This window comes from Humulus lupulus, chromosome 6, assembly GCF_963169125.1.
Source record: "Humulus lupulus chromosome 6, drHumLupu1.1, whole genome shotgun sequence".
Lineage (NCBI taxonomy): Eukaryota > Viridiplantae > Streptophyta > Magnoliopsida > Rosales > Cannabaceae > Humulus > Humulus lupulus.
The window spans coordinates 12,526,747-12,546,980 of record NC_084798.1 but is presented as its reverse complement, the minus strand read 5'-3'; the positions used below and the strand labels follow the sequence as shown (position 1 = coordinate 12,546,980).

The 20,234-nt window shown below is 32.1% G+C and overlaps 1 protein-coding gene across 1 annotated transcript; it reads left to right on the top strand.

Annotated features, from left to right (window-relative positions):
- The first annotated feature begins 13,912 nt into the window (after positions 1–13,912).
- On the top strand, positions 13,913–16,368 carry LOC133784711 (uncharacterized). Its single transcript, XM_062223994.1, has 5 exons — positions 13,913–14,264; positions 14,352–14,842; positions 15,121–15,613; positions 15,693–15,743; positions 15,800–16,368. The coding sequence occupies exons 1-5, from the start codon at positions 13,913–13,915 to the stop codon at positions 16,366–16,368; spliced, it is 1,956 nt and encodes a 651-aa protein (XP_062079978.1).
- The last annotated feature ends 3,866 nt before the right edge of the window (positions 16,369–20,234 follow it).

The following is a 20,234-nucleotide window of genomic DNA, read 5'->3' as shown; positions in this document are numbered from 1 at the left end:
GTTTTCTTGGACAAGCTGAGTCCGACCATGTGATCCCCGCAGAAACCTTTGTGTACTTCATGCATGATTGCGTTCATTTCTGTCCCGAACACACATCGAAGATATGGCACGAACAACCCCTTGCGATAGAGTTTTCCGTCCATGATGTTGTCAAGATGGTATAATTGGTGAACCTGGGCTGGTAGGGTTGATGGTTAACTTGTTTGTCAACGGGTTCCGACTTAGCTTTCTTCTCTCCACCATGCTCGGCCCCTGAGGTATTCCTCTTCTTACCATTGTCCCCACTGCTGCCCTGATGGTTTGCACCGTTTTTATCCGCCTTGACAGTGGTTAGATAGTTTATGCCTTTTTCTTCCTTCATGATAGCATCATCTAGCTTCATGTATTTGTCGGCTCGGTCTAGGAACTCTTGCAAGGTGTTGATAGGGTTCCTGTGTATACTATCCAACAAGGGACTACGATAAATTATTACTACCGAGATGGCAGCGAACTTTCCTTCATCTCCTGCAGTGGCCGCTAGGTTTGCCTCTCTCATTAATCTTTGAATGTAGTCTTTCAGGGATTCGTCTTTCCCTTGCTTGATGTCAGCTAACTGATTGGCATAAACTGGTTGAATCCGCCCGGCACTAAAGACCTTGTAGAATTCTTCCCTGAACTGTTCCCAGGAAGTGATGGATCCAGGTTTGAACTTCCAATACCATTCCTGAGATGATCCAGAGAGTATAATCATGTTCCACACCGAGTATCTCCATCTGATCCTTGAACTGCCCAACATGTCGTACCGGGTCCTCCTTCCCGATGTATGTAGGAAGTTTTGGGGTCTTGTATTTTGGTGGTGATTGGGCAGCTTAGATCTTGGCATTGAAAGGGCTCCCACTTCTATGAGCCAACTCGATATATGAAGGTTTCGTTGTTCGATCCTGAACAGCCATAACGAGTGCATCTATTTGAGCCTGCACTACTGGTGGGATCGCTACTCCAGGTGGGGTAGATATCCTTGGTACCTCCTCCTGAGCACTGGTCCTCCTGTTGATGACCTCCCTCAAATCCTGAGGTCGCGCATCTTTCCCCAGCCTATCGAACACAGTATTGTTATTCATCGGCTCCTTTCCCTTGCGAGACTGAGGGTGTAGGGGCGGTAGGTTCGCCTTTCCCTTGTTAGTGCGACCCTGCCCCCGAGCCTATCCTCCTACATGACTTTGAGATTTGGAGCGGCCATTTCCATCCTGTTACGCCTATCAGAAGTTTGACCCTCATCTTCGGCATTGTTTTGTTGGTCCCCCTAGGAAGAGGCCTTCCGGATGGTAATACTCCTACTCCTAGATGGAGTGTTATTCTTCTTAATCATGGAGGAGGCAGTCTTGGACTGTGCCTCTTCATCCTGGGAAAGTGATTATGAGAGTGCCCTTGGGGTCTTACTCCTCCCTTGGGACCTGTGAAATTGGCCAACGGTCGTATGTACAATATACGACACATTTTGAATGAAATAAATGACAAAGTACAATTATCTTAAATAAACACACATAAATTTTATAGTGGTTCAACCCTATTCAGATGAACAGTAATAACCTAATCCACTTAGCTTTTAGTATTGGGTTGTAACGCCCTAATTTCTCATTGATTACCGAGAGCATAGTGTTGGATCATAATTCATAAATATTATTCTTTTATTGATTAAAACTTGAAAATAATTGAATACATGGATCCATGGTTTTATAAAAATAAAATAATTGTCTTTGACACAAAAATGAGCAACATTTAGATAAAACTTTAAAATAACATGCTTTATATACAAAAAAAAATAGGCCCGGTTGATCTTCCTCGACTATATGGTCCCCACGAGTACATCACGAAGCTCTTAGGTCCCCCTAGCCACCGGCCTTTCTATCCTCAATTTTCTGCACAACAACATCATAAGGGGTGAGCTTCGAAGCCCAGTAAGGAAAATACAAACAAGAGTTAGTCATATAATCAAACATAACATAAATTCACAAGAGTCATTCAAACACAAAACTCTAGGTCATATCATAACTTAAGTCATAATTCTACATCATAATATAAGTCATAAATCATAAATCATACTCTAAGTCATAAGTTATAGGTCATAAGTCATAAATCATAGGTCATAAGTCATAGTCATAGTCATAACAATAGGTCATATATCATAATCATAACTATAATAACAAGTCAGATATAATAAAAAGATAAGTGTTTACACAGGGTTGACAATTAAGCCTCAGACAAAATTCCACCATACACCGGACATCATTTAGGTCTATCATAAAGTTTTGGCAACCGAGCCTACTAGACATAGTCCATCATACATCATTGGACACTTTAGGTCCAGACACACTTACCCCTTTATTGTAACTGAAATATTAGATTTCTATGAAATTCAAAAATTGGCCACTAGAGCCGATATATCGCCCCTACCATGATCCTGAGGGTCTGTGGTTTCGTTCGTACGAATTCAGCGTGTTTTCCGTATCAATCATAGGCGATATATCGGCCTCTATAGCTGCGATATATCGTCATACGCAGATACTTTAAACATTTTTTTGCACATTTCAGGATAATTTGAAATTGATTAAAACTACTTTGACTGAGTAAAATGTAATCCTAATAGAAAATGGAAGGTTCTAGAGCTTCTATTTCTTTCTTTTAATTAAAATATTAATAAAAAATACTTAAATCCTTAATAAACATACTTGTGAGAATTGACACGCTCTTAATTATTCTATCTAAACCTTAGGTTATAATAAATAATATTCTTAGGACCAACTTTATTAATCAAACCTTATGTTAAAATTAATATTTCTAAACCATAGGTTAAACTTATAAAATCCATAACTATTTCTACGAGTTTCTAACTAAATCCCGACTTGTCCATTATCCACAAAACTAAAATTCTACAGCTACTACTACTACTACTACTACTGCTGCTGCTGCTTCTCCTGCTACTTCTATTACTATCTACCTAAGTAAAATTTCGGGACGCTACATGAGTCACTCGACAATTACACTAACGAACAAAAGTGTTCACTCGTTTCTCACTTGCCTAGAATTCCAGCAAAAAAAAACTCTCATTAAAAAAGACCCTTTTAATGAAGTCTTGGGTCCTTTATTTATAGTACCCAGGAGTTGTTACACGACCAGTGATACTGGGATCGTGGTTTGGCACACAATTATCAGGTAGTAGAGATACGTGTCCACCTTCCCATGATTATGAGATCGTGGGTCTTCCTATTGTCTTCTCTGGATCGTGGTTGATAATGCACGATAGAAACTTGTGGGAGATGTTAAGTCTATGTTGGTATATTAGACTTAGGTGCTAGGCCCTATGACCATAGCTTGGGTGCTGGACCTGTTGACCCTCTGGGTGCTAGGCCTGTTGATCTCAGTTTGAACGAGAATGATTATTTATCAGTGAAGTGTACTTGGGGGTTTAGGTCGACCACCCCATGAAAGAAATGGTGGGCCGACCACCCAGGTGGCTCTTGGTCATGCTTAGGCCGACCACTTCTAGACCTTTGGGCATGCTTAGGTCGACCACCTCTAGGGATAGGGGTCAGGCTGACCACCTCTAGGGGGTTTAGGCTTGATCGGCTTTCCTAGGTCCTGGACCTATCTATTTTGCCTGTCGGTCTTTTCTCAATACTTTGTCGTTTTTCCTTGATTGGTGATGCCACGTGTCTCATTCTCTTTTGCCATGTTATCTTCATATTTTTTAGGGAAAACACAAATTATAATTCTTATTTGTCTCTACTTTACTCTCAATCTACTTTTCAGTTTAATAAGCGTATGTATATTGTTTTAGATTTTCTTCGATTTAAAATTTAACTTGGTGCTAAATTTTAAATTCTTGCAGATTTCACCCAAAAAATTAATACTCAATAATTTTCAGTATAATTGTTATTAATTAATAAACTTTGAAAAAGCAATACCACAGTTATGTACTATTTAAAAAATTATAATTTAAGAAACAAAAATTATAAACCAAATAGCTAATAGAAGAAAAAATATGGATGTGGGTATGGATGATTATTATTCTATTAATGATACTCCTCAATGATGTTGTAGTGTTGTTTTATTATTATTGAATTTCATTATTAAAATTGTTTATTGGAAGTGATTTAGTGATTTGATTTCTTTTAGAAATCATTAAATAAAATATTATAAGAATTAAATTATAATGTAGAGGAATAAAGAAAATAAATATATTTTTTAATAGGTAAATACTATTTTGGACCAAGTGTTTTGTAAAAACTACCAATTGGACATTACGTTTTGTTAAATGACAATTTGGATCACACGTTTTACAAAATGAAACAAAAGAGTACCATCAACCTGATTTTGGTCAAACATTTTTTCAATATGGCTAGGAGTAAAAAGAAATTAATATATTTTTTTAATAGGTAAATTTTATACTTATTAAAAATTTAAGAGGATTGTGAATAGAAATTTTATGGAAGTTTAACTAAAAAATGATTGATAAGAGAAAACAAGTGGGTACAAATAGAAACACTCGTGTAAACATTTGATTCCTTTGTTTATTTAGGGTTAAATGGAAGAGACAATGTTTGAATTTATTTTAGTTTAAGAGAATTTACTTATTTGATACCTTTTATTTTTACAAAGTATTGTTATAGTACCATCTGTTTTCAATAATGCTTATATGGTATCTCGTATTTTGAAAACATAGATATTTGGTATCCTAATTGATAAAATTTTGTCAATATGACCAAACTTTCAGCAATTATATATAATTTGTCGCTCGTATGACTGAGAATAATTTGTAGCTCGTATGACTGAGAATAATTTGATTAAATTGATAAAATTTTATTAATCTAATTTGAGTTTAGGGTACTAAATACGTACAATTTGAAAATACAAGGTACCAAATATTTACGATTTTAAAATGTAAGGTATCAAATATGTACGATTTTAAAATGCAAGGTACCTAATAAGCATTATTTATAAATATATGATACCAAGATGATTCTTTGATAAAAAAAAATACCAAATGTTTACGACCCTTAGTTTAATTACTTATCCGCGATTTATGGCATTAATATAAAATCATTTATTCAATTTTATATTATCTTGTACTTGCTGTTAGGTATAATTTTAGATTATTTTGTACATATCTTATGCGTGCTAAAGCAAAGATATCGAAAATAGGTGTAAGAGACCTCATCTTGCATTAATGCTTGGGTTTGGTGTTGACCCAATATTTCTATATGTGATTTAAGATACATAAAATAAGTGTCATATTATTGTTTGTATTTGAAACGTATAAAATAAAATAAGTGTGCAACTAGCATTAATATATGTTTATAAATAACAGTAAAAAATAATCACAGTACTATGTTAGTAGTTTTATAATTAAATAAAAAAGTTAGTATATATTACTATGATTATTTTGGAATTTTTCGGTAGAGTAATAGAAATGTCAAAGATAAAAAAAATTGTATGAATTATTTCTCTGCGGTTTCTTTATATATATTTTCTATTACCTAATTTTATTAATTATTATCATATACCCACATACTATATTTCCTAATTTTCTATTCCATTTATATTACCTTATTTTAATAATTACCTAATTTTCAATTCTGTTTATATACCGAAAATTTATATAATAATATAAAATACCTAATTCAATAAATTATTATCTAATTAAAAGATAGCATATTATTACACACATTCACATATCATTCATGTAATTTGTATATACATAACAAGAACATACAAATTTAATTTTATATATATGTCAATAAGTTAGCAAGTTACATACATATGAACAATTAAACTTCGTAAATAAATGATATTAATCTTGCTAACCAAACACATTGTCGTGGTAGTAGATCATCTTTGACATTGTATTTGTTTTTGTCAAACCACTGCAAAATTGAAAAGTTAAGGGTCTGATTGGTTCGCGATTAGAAAACTATATTTTTGAAAAGTGGGATTATGAAATGAAAATCTGAATTTAGTGACTGAAAACATATTTCTGAAAATGTGATTGGTTCAATGTCAGTAAACTGTTTTTGAGTTTTAAAAAACTGAATCTGTGATTGGGATTAAATTTTAAAATATAACAGAAACTGAATACGTGATTGGTTTAGCTGAAAGTAAAATTTAATTATATTGATAAATTAAAATTTAATAATAGTGCATTAATTAAATTCATAACAATATTGCATTTTCATTAACTTTGATTTTTTTTTTATAAATTAACGTTATATTTTTTTAGGGCATGATTAATTAGTGATTTAAAAATTGTATTTTGAAAAAGTATGATTATGAAAAAAGAATCTAGATTTAGTATCTAAAAATATGTTTATGAAAATGTGATTGAATGTATTGTCCGTTAACTATTTTTTAGTTTTATAAAATTGAATAATTTTTTGGTAGAAAATCTAAAAATTGAATATGTAATATATATATTTTTTATTTTTTGTATAATAATAATTGAAGTGAAAATATTCTTTTTTATTTATTTGTTGTAATTTTTATTTGATCAATGAATTTTTTTAGCAAATATATTGTAAATTAGAATTAAATTATATTCTGTTATATGATTTTATAATTAATTATTTTACTAAATTTATATAGATAAAAATTTTAAAAAGTAGATTGACTTGTAAAAAGGACAAAAGAAAAAAAAATCAAGACGGTAAGAAAAATAAAAGAAAATTAGCAAGAAATTTTTTTTTTTTTTAAAGTAAGACTACTGAAAACATGAAATTTTCGTTTTCAAAATCATTCATTAGAATTGAAGTTGTTTTTGGAATTAGTTTCCAAAAATGTTTAACCAATCAAGTATTATTTGTAGGTCCCACAATTTTTAATTTTTGAAAACATAAAATCACATTTGAATCCTATAACAATCATGCCCTAATATATATTAGATGATTAAATACTATATCTTGTTTTTCTTAAGCAAAAAAGAGTATAAAATATAAAATATTTTCTTCTTGATAACTTTTGCCGGATTTGGTGCATTTACAAGATCATAAATATATAATAGTACATAATAACCACAATCATGACTTTCAATTTGTTTTGGACAAAAACCTCTCAACAATTTTGTAAATGTGCCAATATATTCATTTTCCGAACATTGTGCGTATGCTCTACAAAAATTAAAATGAATTAAATATATATTATACTCTCAACTCTTAAAAATTAACAATGCATACATTAAAATTAAAGAACTTACTTTTCCATAACCTCCTTAATTATTGGTGGAGATTTATGATTTTTCAAATGGTCCAAAATTATGGTCATTCCCCGCATCATCACGAGCACCAACATCCAATTTTTGAAACTCTCTAGACTTAGACGGCTAGACACAAATTTTAACCATTCTCTTTTGTCAAGTATATCACTATACTTCTTCGAGTGAAATTTGAGTTCTTCCATCATACCCATTTCAGCGAAAGGTTTGTTGTACTCAATAGTGAGTTCACTTTTAAAATCTCTTATTACATGACCAACTTTTTTCAAAATCTCACGTTTGAAGGTTTGAGGAATGTTGTGACCACCCTGAGAATATAATTAAGAAAAGTAATTATTAAATTTGGATATCACACAGAAATAAATAAATATCATAATGATAATCTCTTGCAATGATATCCTCCCATAGATTGTCTTTCAGATCTTGTGGGACCTTCCTCCAATCACTTGAGTTGATAGAAATCGTGACTCGTACTCTAGATCCAAGATATGATATCATATTTGTATACACATCACCTATTGGTTGTCCCAAATTGTTCCATTCAAGATCTTTCTTGATTCCTTTGGCTTTTTGTTGGGTCATGTAACTCATTCTTATTTTACCACAACCCCGATGTTTCTCATTGTCATCTCTTTTATCTACCATCTACAACACATAAATCAATTAGTATTATTTTAAATTAATGCATTACACAAATAAATAATCACAAGTGTTAATGCATTATACAAATAAACAATCACAAGTATTAATGAATTACACAAATAAATATTGACAAGTGTTAATTCATTACATAAATAAATAATCACAAGTATGAATGAATTACATAATCTCCTTAAAAATAGCTAAAAATTGACTAAAACACTTATCGCTAACTCCATTTTCTACTTTTATGTTGTAAAATTTTACCATTGTTGGTAATCTTTGTTTTAGACAACCATTGAATAATGGTTTATCTGCATCTCTATCCAATTTATCAAATTTTGAAGGATCATCTACAAACTCTTTTTGTGCTTCATCGAGCAATTCCATAGGATGATAGTCAAAATCACTATAACCCAAATCATCAACCCCTCGCCTCCAGAATGGATATGGATTATTATTTTCAATGATTCCCCATGCCAATACCATGTACGATAACTTGTATCAAATCCCTGACAAAATACATGATTCTCTTTATCATGGTAATATTTCCTTTTGATCCATTACCACAATCTATACATGAACAATGATTTTTTTTTTCAGATCACTACAATTTGTTTGGCAAATTTAGAGTCCCAGAATGTTTACTTAGTTAGCTAGCCAGTAGAAGTTGTAGTATTTTAGATTTTGTGGATTTTTGTTCAAACCGCGACTTAGATGGAAACTCCTAGCAATAGTTATGGATTTTATAAATTTAACCTATAGTTTAAGAATATTAATTTTAACATAAGGTTTGATTAATATTGCTGGTTATAAATATAATAATTATTATAGCCTAAGGTTTAGATAGAGCCAATAGAATTATGACACTTGTCATAAGCATGGTTATTATGGAATTATTATTTTAATGATAAAATAAGGGAATATATGTAACGACCAAACTATTTCTAAGACATTGGACCATTAGATCTACTATACATAGGTACTATTTTGGGAAAAATACATAAGAAATAATATAACTTTATTAAATCTCAAAATATTGTATCAATTACATAATAATAGAAAATATGGCATGGGTACCCATTATTTAAAACATAAAACATAATTTTAAACTAAAGAAAATTATTTACAAAACTAAATGCGGAAAAAAAACATGATTTAAAAGACTAAAAATAAATAACTTCTTCCTCGATTGACACGCAGTCCACACATTCCATCCATCCTCAACACACAAGCCAAGCTACCAAGAATCATTCCGCCTTCCATATTCATTTACCTGCATCACACTAAAAATAAAGGAATGAGCCTAATGCTCAGCAAGGAAAACCTACTAAAAACATACATCATATATCATAAGCATAAAACTACATCATATACTATAAAACATAATACTATCTAAAACATACATAATAAATCATAAGCATACACTAAAAACATATGACTATAAAAACGTATATCATATAGGACTACAATATTAATGGCCATTAACTCATTAACATGGCATGTGATAAACCATCTAGGTCCCCTGTCTAATATCTGAGGTAGGTTAGATCACATGGTAGTATATGATAACCCATCTAGGTCCCCTGTCTAATATCTGAGGTAGGGTAAACCATAACTCTAAACCATGAAAATTATAAAATAATCTTGGGGCTTGCTATCTAAGCAAGTCATATGCCCAAGCGACTAAAACATAATCTTGGGGCTTGTTATCTAAACAAGTCATATGCCCAAGGACTACAAAACATATTATACATATACTTATTATAGCATAAACATACCATAACATAAACTTAGCATAACATATCATACAAACATACAAGATCTATCCTATTTTCCTTACCAAAATACCAGGATGAGGAGAACAAAGTCGGGATTTTGGAACACTCCTAAAAACCATTAATAAAGAGGTGAGTTTTCTAAAAGAAAGAGATGAAGAGGAATGAACTAAACCATCGAGAAGATACTTACCAACAAGAAATCTCAAGTTCGAATAACTTAAATGCCTAACCAAGAATAGAGAAGATTGGGTTAGGAATTGAGTAGAGAAAAACTATAAGAACTAACAATACAGAAAAGGAACTAAGAATAGGAATACCTTTGAAATTGCTATGACCGAACTACACCTCGAAACCGAAATACACTCTATGAACCATACTTCCCAAGTGTCTAATAAGATTAGAATGATAAAGCTTATAACTCCAACCCAAGTGTTTATCACTCTATAGTCTCACTAGCACCTAGAATACTCTGATCAATGCTTGAAGAATGAACGAAAAAGCTTTGTGCTAGGTCCTATTTATAGAGTTATAGGAATAAAAATCTTCTGATTACAATTCAAATTTAAATTTAAAAATAGAATCCTAAGGAATAAAAATATTCTAATTATAATCCAAATTTAAACTTGAATTTAAAATAGAATCCTAAGGAATAAAAATCTTCTAACTTTCTAAATCCCGTAACTCTAAACTATCTAGAGCTGTAGGACTCCGATTTAGACTCTCTTTATACCGTTAGAAAGCTAATTAAATTATCTACAACTTTTTAGAAATACTATTTTTTGAAATTCATAACATAACTGGGTAAAAAATAGGTCGGAAGTTACAGTACCCTAAAGTTACGAAAAATCTATTTAATTATCTAAATCACAAATAAATAAAATATCTAAATCACAAATAAATAAAATTGCGAGTCTAAATATCTGAATATCTAAATAAATATTATGCTCCTAACAGATTCTGGTGAAGACTAAGTCTTATATTTCCCTTATTTTATCATTAAAATAATACTTCCTTAATAATCATGCATATGACAAGTGTCATAATCCTATTGACTCTATTTAAACCTTAGGTTATAATAATCATCATACTAATAACCAGAAATATTAATCAAACCTTATGTTATAATTAATATTCTTAAACTATAGGTTAAACTTATAAAATCCATAACTATTGCTAGGAGTTTCCAACTAAATCCCGGCTTGAACCAAAATCCACAGTAATGAACATACTATAACTAATACTAGCTATTACTACTACTACTACTACTACTACTACTACTACTATCTGACTAGCTAAGTAAATTCTGGGACTCTACAATATAAGACTTAGTCTTCACCAGAATCTGTTAAGGTCATAATTTGACTCAGTCAAAGTAGTTATCCAACCTTAATTATGCTGAAAAAGTGAAATTACGTGTTTAAAATAATCACGTATGCCGATATATCACAGCATTAGAATCGATATATCGCTTGAAGAAAAATACGAAAAAACACGTTGACGTTGCACGATTGTACGAACGGAGACTCGGAACTAGGGGGCGGCCGATATATCGCCACATAGGGCCGATATATCGCCCATTTTTATCTTTTTTTTTTTAAGTTTTTAAAACCACCTTTGACTCCTTAGACCTACCTCTGTTAGTTTTGACCGATTCTTCAGCCTCCGATTATAGAAAATTCAATTCTTTTTCAATTAAAATCATTATTTTTATTCAAGTCAAAATAGGGTTAGTTTCACTCATTACCTCTATAAATAGGACCTGACACCCAGCCCTTTCACTTACTCTTCAGCTGTGATCAGACTCCTAGGTGCTAGTGAGACCATAAGAGTAATACACTTGGGTTGGGAAAGAATAAGCTTTACCATTTTTAAGCTTTATCAAACACTTGGGAAGTAAGGATTAGAGTATTTCAGTATTGGAGTTAGGCCAATCGATAAGGTCAAAAAAGGTACCCTTATTCTTAAGTTCAATTCTGTTGATTCCGTTTCATTAGGTTGACTCACATTAAAAACTTTGAAATTAATATATCAATAACAGTAAAATTCCCGCCTTTTTTCGAATTCTCTCTCTCGGTGGTGACACCGGCGGCCATGGCTAAAGGAGCAAAGATCTCGGGAAAAGCTAAGGGAAAGAGGAACAATAAGAAGAAAGGTCCTTCTTCTTCGGATCGTGTTATCAAAACTCGATCCATGGATGCCATTTTAGGGATTTCTGAGTTAGAAATCCCAGAAGAGGAACAGAAAGAGGAACAGGTCCTGGGGAAAGAATATACGGCTGAGGAATCGGAGGAGATTCTTAGGAAACAGAGTGAGGTTCGTAAGAATTTCTCTGAATGGTTAAGTTTTGCAAACCAGACGGCTCATGATGTGGATAGGGGGGAGAAGGTGACTCCGCCTATTTTACGATCTGAGCACATTGTAAGGAACTTAGATCGGGCTTTTGACTCTCCATCGAAGTCAGAGGGATCACCGAATCCGGGCAAGAAAAAGGTGAAAATTCGTCAGGCTGATATTGAGGAAGAAGTGAATTTCTGGACACCTTCAATAGTGGCTTATGTTGCTGGTGCTAACCCTCCCCTGAATGTGCTCGATGGATTTGTGAGAAGAATGTGGAAAGATGAAGTGGTCAAGGTCGGCTTGCTCTCACATGGTATTTTCATTATAAGGTTTCAGAATATAGAACAGAGGGACAAAGTTTTGCATGGAGGTTTCCTTTTCTTTTACAAGAAACCTTTCATCATGAAGCCATGGAATTCGGTCGATGATTTTACCAAAGAAAATGTGGATACAGTTCCTACATGGATTCAAGTGAGGGGCCTGGATATTAAGTATTGGGGAGAGGCTTCTCTTTTTAAGATAGTAGGTCAGATCGGAAATCCAATTCAAGTTGATGATATCGTTAAGCATAGAGATAGACTGCTGTACCCACGAATTTTGATTGAGGTAAGTATTGCTCAAGACTTTCCTCCTACCATCTCTTTTACAGATGAATTTGACCATGATATTGAATTGGATGTGAAATACGAATGGATTCCGATTGTGTGCAAGAACTGTTCGGGTATGGGGCATGGCTCTAATGTGTGCAGGAACAAAGTTCAGACAAAGCAAGCCTGGGTCCCAAAAGAGAAAACAAAGGTAAAATTGGTGGCACCTGTAATTGATGAAGATGGGTTTCAGATGGTGGGCAATGGTAAGAAGGTGCAGAACCAGGTTGTGACAGCCACAAAAGTGAGTAATCAGTTTGTTATTTTACATTCTCACGAGGAAAAGACTGAGCAAGAGAAGGACAACACTGGAGAGGGGGGAGTTCCCTCTAGTTCAAATGGATAGAATTCTTGTTTGGAATGTTAGAGGGATTAACAGCCAGCTCAAGCATAAAGAAATCAGACATCTGGTTTATTCAAAAAAGGTTGGCCTTGTTAGTCTTCTTGGAACTAAAGTTAAGAATAAAAGTATGGGAGATCTTTATATGAGTTTGTTTCCTGGATGGTGCTTTACTAATAATAACCCTTGGTTGGATAAAGGGAGAATAATAATTGCTTGGAACCCTTCTATATTTTCCTTAGATATTAGGAAGTGTACAAGCCAATTGATTCATTGTATTGCTCAAACTTGTCAAAATTCAAAGGAGTTTCATATAACCTTTGTTTATGGTTTCAATGAAGCTCGAGGTAGAGAAACTTTGTTGCTGGATTTAAAAGAACTCAAGGCTAATATAGATGAGCCATGGATGATAGTAGGTGATTTTAATGAAATTTTGAACTATGATGAACGAGCTGGTAGTAAGAACCATACAAAGCCTTCCGAAAGTTTCAAGGAATGTGTGATGTATTGTCAAATGGAGGACCTGAAATTCTCAGGAAGTTTTTTCACTTGGAATAATAAACAGAAGCCTGAAGAGAGAATCTTCTCTAAGATAGATCGTGCTTTGGTGAATCTGAAATGGACGGACTCCTTTTTGAATTCAGAGGTAGTCTTTCTGCCGGAAGGGGAGTTTGACCACTGTCCTATTTTGATCTCCTTCTATCAAGATGTTAGTACTGGGAAGAAACCTTTTCGATATTTTAGCATGTGGAAATCAGCTCAGGGTTATAAGGCAGAGGTTGGAAAAAGCTGGCAGACCCCCATTGCTGGTACTCTTATGTATCGTTTGGTGGGAAAACTGAAGCGGCTAAAGAGTGTTTTTTGAGCTATTAACAAGGAGGGATTCAATGAGATACACAAGGTGGTTATTCAAGCCAAGCAAGAGATGTTAGATATTCAAGTAGAATTGAATAAGAACCCACGAAATACCATTTTAATGGAACAAGAACAAAGGGCCAGAGATAAATACACTTATTACCAAAGAGCCCATAACTCTTTTTTAGCTCAAAAGGCTAAAATTGATTGGGTTCAAAATGGTGATGAGAATACGGCCATTTTCCATGCTTTTTTGAAAGCTCGGAGAGTCCATAATAGAATTAACTGCATTCGGAATGAGAGGGGTATTTGGATGGATAAACCAGGGGATATTCAACAAGCATTTCTGAGCTATTACCAGAAATTGTTAGGGACTTCAATGAGGAACAGAAGGAAGGTTTTTCATTCTATAGTGGCTGCTGGTCCATTACTTTCAGAGGAGCACCATCGGCTTATTCATAAATCATTTTCCATTCAAGGGGTTTGAGCTGCCATTTTTGATATACCAGGGAGGAAGGCACCTGGGCCGGATGGGTATGGGAGCTCTTTTTATCAGGACAACTGGGATCTGGTGGGTCAAGAGGTAGGTGCTGCTGTGACTAACTTTCTAAACACTGGTTTGCTTCTTAAAGAGATAAATGCAACAACCATTACACTCATTCCTAAAGTCAAGTGCCCGAATAGTGTCCAGGATTTTAGGCCTATCTCTTGTTGTAACGTGATATATAAGGCAGCCACAAAGATTATTTGCTCTCGCTTAAGGCAAATTCTTCCTGATATAATAGCTGAAAACCAAGGTGGGTTTGTTCATGGGAGATATATAGCCTATAATATTATGGTTTGTCAGGATATTGTTAGGCATTATGGAAGAAAGAATTGCAAACCAAGTTGTATGATTAAAATTTATTTGAGGAAAGCTTATGACACTATTGAATGGGGTTTTATTGAAGAAATGCTGATTGTTTTCCATTTTCCCCAAAAGTTCATTGATCTCATTATGGTGTGTATCACAACCCCTAAGTTTTCACTTTTACTTAATGGTGAAATGCATGGTTTTTTTGAATCCAAGAGGGTTTGAGACAAGGAGATCCTTTGTCCCCTCTCCTTTTTGTGCTTGGCATGGAATATTTGTCTAGGATATTGACAGATGTGGGAGCTCGGCCAGGCTTTAAGTATCATGACAGATGTGCCTTGTTAAAGTTGAATTATTTGTGTTTTGCGGATGATTTGCTACTTTTTTTTCATGGAGACTTTCCATCGATCCTTCTGTTATTGCAGAGTCTTAAACTCTTCTCAATGACTTCTGGTTTACTGCCTAATAATGAAAAGTCAGCTGTGTATTGTAGTGGCATGCAGGAGGTAGAGGTGGCCCGAGTGCTTGAGATGTCTGGTTTTAATAGAGCTCATCTCCCTTTCAGATATCTTGGCATTCCTGTTTGTTCCAAAAAAAATTCAGCAGCTGAGTGTAATGGTATCCTTGAGAAAATGGTTGCTAGAATCAGAGTGTGGAGTACGAGACACTTGTCTTACATGGGAAGAGTCACTCTAATCAATTCTGTTTTGATTACTTTGCACTCTTATTGGGCCCAAATAATGGTTCTTCCTAAAAGGTTATTAAAGGGTGTTGAAGCTATCTGCAGGGCGTTTCTCTGGAAAGGTTTGGCTGATAGTACTAGTCCGGGGTTAGTAGCTTGGCATCAAGTTTGTTTGCCTAAGACAGCTAGTGGTTTAGGCTTTAGGAAGGTTTTTGATTGGAATTTGGCTGCAATGGGTAAATACATTTGGGCAATAGCCAATAAAAAGGATAATCTGTTTGTGAAGTGGATTAATAGTGTTTATCTGATGGATAGAAACTGGTGGGAGTACCAGGTGCCTTTTGATTGCAGCTGGTACTAGAAGCGGTTGGTTGTTGTCAAAGATGCTTTCAAAGTTAAGATTGAGCTATCTAAATTTGCAGGGATGAGATATAGTATTAAAGCTGGTCATGAACTGCTGTTTGAGCATCCTGTTGCAGTTAAATGGAGCAAAGTTGTTTGGGATAGGCTGAGCATTCCGAAGCATAGATTTGTGCTTTGGCTGGTCATGATGCAGAGGCTTCGTACTAGAGAGCAATTGCACAAGTTTCAGCCATTAATAGACCAATCTTGTCTGCTTCGTGGAGGTGATATTGAGAGTATTGGTCATCTCTTTTTTCATTGTCAATATAGCAGTTCCTGTTTGCAGAAGATCAAGCAAAGTTTGGGTTGGAATTCAGTTTCCTTAAATCTGGAGCAACTTTTCTGTTGGACTCACAAAGCTAAGAGATTGAGTGTTGTTCGGAAGAGCATCCTTTACTCTGTTCTTACAGCCCTCGTGTATCATATATGGAGAGTGAGAAATGATGCTTTTTGGAACAATAAAGTTTGGCATGTAGATAATACTGTACAAAGAGTTGTTAGAGAGATTCAGTTTAGACTTTCTCTTGTAATGCCTAAAAAGGCTAAAGCTATAGATAGGGAATGGGTCACTAAGTTCAGTATGAGCTAGTTTCCTGTAGTTGGATTTGTTGGATCTGTATTTGGTTTTGTAGCTTGTTGGTAGGCTTGTAACTAGCTGAATTGTACCCTTTGGCTGTTGAGTAATACACTGAAGCTTATTCACCAAAAAAAAAAAAAAAAATTCTGTTGATTCCTTAGTTTCTTTAGTTTTCATTTAGGTTCTAACTTTTGTTATGGTTTTGTGGTTAGTTTTTCAAGTTCTTTGAACTTAAGGTGTCTTTCGGTAAGTTTTCTCTTGGTGGTTTAGTTCTATTATTTTTATCTCTTTCCTTTAAAAATACTCACTGTTCTATTGCTGGTTTTAGGATTGTTCCATGTCCTGCATTTGTTCTCATATTTCGGTTTTGGTAAGGAAAATAGGCTAGATCTTGTATGGTTGTATGATATGTTATGCTTTTATGTTATGTTATGTATAGTATGTTATGATAAGTTTATGTTTTAATATGTTATGTTATGATTTACCCTACCTCAAATATTAGACAGGGGACCTAGATGGGTTATCATACACTACATGTGATCTAACCTACCTCAAATATTAGACAGGGGACGTAGATGGTTTATCACATGTCATAATGGCCATTATTAGTATAGTCTTATATGGAGTACGTTTTTTTATAGTCATATGTTATGGTATGTTTATAGTATTTGATATGTTTCTAGCATATGTTATGATATAATTTTATGTATATGTTTTATATTGTTAGTAGTTTTACTTGCTGGGCATTAGGCTCACTCCTTTCCTTTTAGTGTGATGCAGGAAAATAGATGCAAATGCAGAAGAATTCTTGGAAGCATGGTGTGTGTATGGAGGTGAATGGAGTGGATGGGCTAAGAGTCGATTCGAGGACAATGTTTTTTTTTTGTTTTAGTTTCTTTTAATTACGTTTTTATGTATTTTTCCGCATTTAGCTTTGTAAACTATTTTATTTAAAGTTATGTCTTATTTTAAAACAATGAGCTTATTTATGTATTACAAATATTTTTTTAAAATTTTCAATAAAGTTATGAATTTTTCTTATGTATGTTCTTTTTAAAGTTGTAGTTATGTCTAGTAGGTTTAATGACTTAAGTCTCATAGATAGTTGGGTCGTTACAGCAAAATTCTAAAAATTTGTTGAATTCTTCTTGAAATTGTTGTGATTCTCTACTTTTAAGAATCCATGATTTATCCATAATGATAATATCTACTTAATTCCTAAGTCAATAATGAAAAGAAAATTAATATTGTAATTGAAAAAAATTATGTTCAATTCTAAAATGAAATATGCTGAGTTTTCTCTATTTCTATAACATATCCAAATTCATATGTATTTATAATTTTAACACAAACAAACCTAATTATTACATATATTAACAAAACAATTGGGCAAAGTTTCCTCTGTTTTTATAACAAATCCCATGTTGTCTACCTATAAATTCACATAAAAAAACATATAACAAACAACATGCATTTTCTTAACCATAAGTCATCCCAACACACACAGAATTCGCAGAACCTACTTCACAAGGACACACATATTCTCAACATTCTATTGTCTCAACAGCACACAATTTTATCTCAGAACCTACTTCATTACGGATGAATATCTAATATATTCAAACTCCTCTAATAATAGTTTGTAAATATCAAAATTAAAAATAAAAAATTAAGTAGCAATTATTAATCACCTTCAAAATTAATCTTCAACAATTTCAACACACCTCAAATTTAAACAAATATTTCCTACAATAATAGTTTAAACATTAGTAAATATATGGTAATTGAATTGATCCTAAAATAATATAACTAACAAAAATAAACTTAAAAAATTCATTATGTAAATAATTAATATAAAAAATTATGTAATAAATAATATTATAATATAAAAAATTATGTAAATAACATTATTATAATATAAAAATTATATAAAATACAACACATTCTAAAGATTTAACATAATTAATATTAGCTATATCATAAACCCAATAAATTAGGTAGATAATATAAAAAATACCCCAAAATTGAAATATATATTAAAAAATAAAGTTTTAGTGATCAATACATGTTTTAAACAATAAAATGTCTTTTAAACCTATATAAATTTTTGAAAACGTTAGATTTTTTTTAAATCACCCTATAAAAATATATTGAAACCCCATTAAACTCACTCAATTACAAGATTATAATTTTGGGTCGTCAGAGATGCGATGTGTTCACAATAGAAAAGAAGGTTGTCGAGGAGCTAAGAAGAAAATATTATATTATTAAAATATTTTGATCAAAATTGAGTCTGTAATACTATTTTGATTTATTTTGTAAAATACATAGTCCAAATTGTTATTTAACAAAACACGAGGGCAGATCGCGTATTTGGAAAAAAAAACAAGAGCCAAACTGGAATGTTCCCTATTAAAAATGACAATATAGTCAATTTAAAACAGTGTGATTATGTTTCCTAATTAAATAAACAATATGAAATTATTATATATGTTTTCCATTTTAGTCAAATTTAGTAATAAACATAATATAAATTATAATTCTCATTTGTCTCCACTTTACTCTCATTCTACTTTTCAGTTTGATAGGCGTATGTATATTTTTTAGATTTTCTAAGATTTAAAATTTAACTTGGTGCTAAAATTTAAATTCTTGCAGATTTCAACCAAAAAATTATTACTCAATAATTATAAGAATTAAATAATAATGTACAGGAGTAAAAAAATCAATATATTTTTTTAATAGGTAAATATTATTTTGGATTATGTGGTTGCAAAAGTAACCAATCAGATATTATATTTTATTAAATGAAAATTTTGATCACGCATTTTACAAAATGGAACCAAAAAGTACCATCAATCTGAATTTGGTCAAATATTTTTTCAATATGATTAGGAGTAAAAATAAATTAATATATTTTTTTAATAGGTAATTTTTATACATATTAAAAATTTAAGATTGGGAAAAGAAATTTTATGGAAGTTTATCTTAAAATAAGGATTGATAAGAGAAAACAAGTGGGTAGCACTCGTGTAAACATTTGATTCCTTTGTTTATTTAGGGTTAAATGGAAGACACAATGTTTGAATTTATTTTAGTTTAATTACATATCCACGATTTATGGCATTAATATAAAATCATATATTCAATTTTATATTCTCATGTACTTGCTGTTAGGTACAATTTTATATTATTTTGTACATATCGATATCGAAAATAGGTGTAAGAGACCACATGTTTCACTAATGCTTGGGTTTGTTGTTGACACAATATTTCTATAAGATTTATTTTTGTATTTGGTAGCGTTTTGCAAGTTGCTTTGTATTTATTTTTATTTTTTTAATAAAATAATCTATTTGACATTTATTTCAATAATAGCATCGATGTGAGCGATGGAGATCCTATCTATGGATATATTAAGTTTCCCCAACCAACCATATTAATATGCTTATAAATAACAGTAATATGTTAGTAGTTTTTTAATTAAATAAAAAAGTTGGTATATATTACTATTAATATATTGTAATTTTTGGGTAGTGTAATTGAAATGTCAAAGAAAAATATATAATTGTACGAAAATTTGTATGGTTATGTTTATAAATTTTGTGCATATAATATTAAATATTAAAATTGACGTTTTGGTTATACATGCACATAATAGAAATTTACATTATCAAGAAAGGTCAGTAAGAAGGATTTGGTTTGGTTGGGAAATCTACACATGTAATTAATGATTGGTGTTTGTAATTAGTTTGTGATTAATACAAAACTTGAGCTGATTTACCAAAAAAAAAGAAATTTACATTAATAATTATGAATAAAATCTATAAATTTACATAACTATCTTAATAATCGAAGGTAATATATAAAAAAATGTA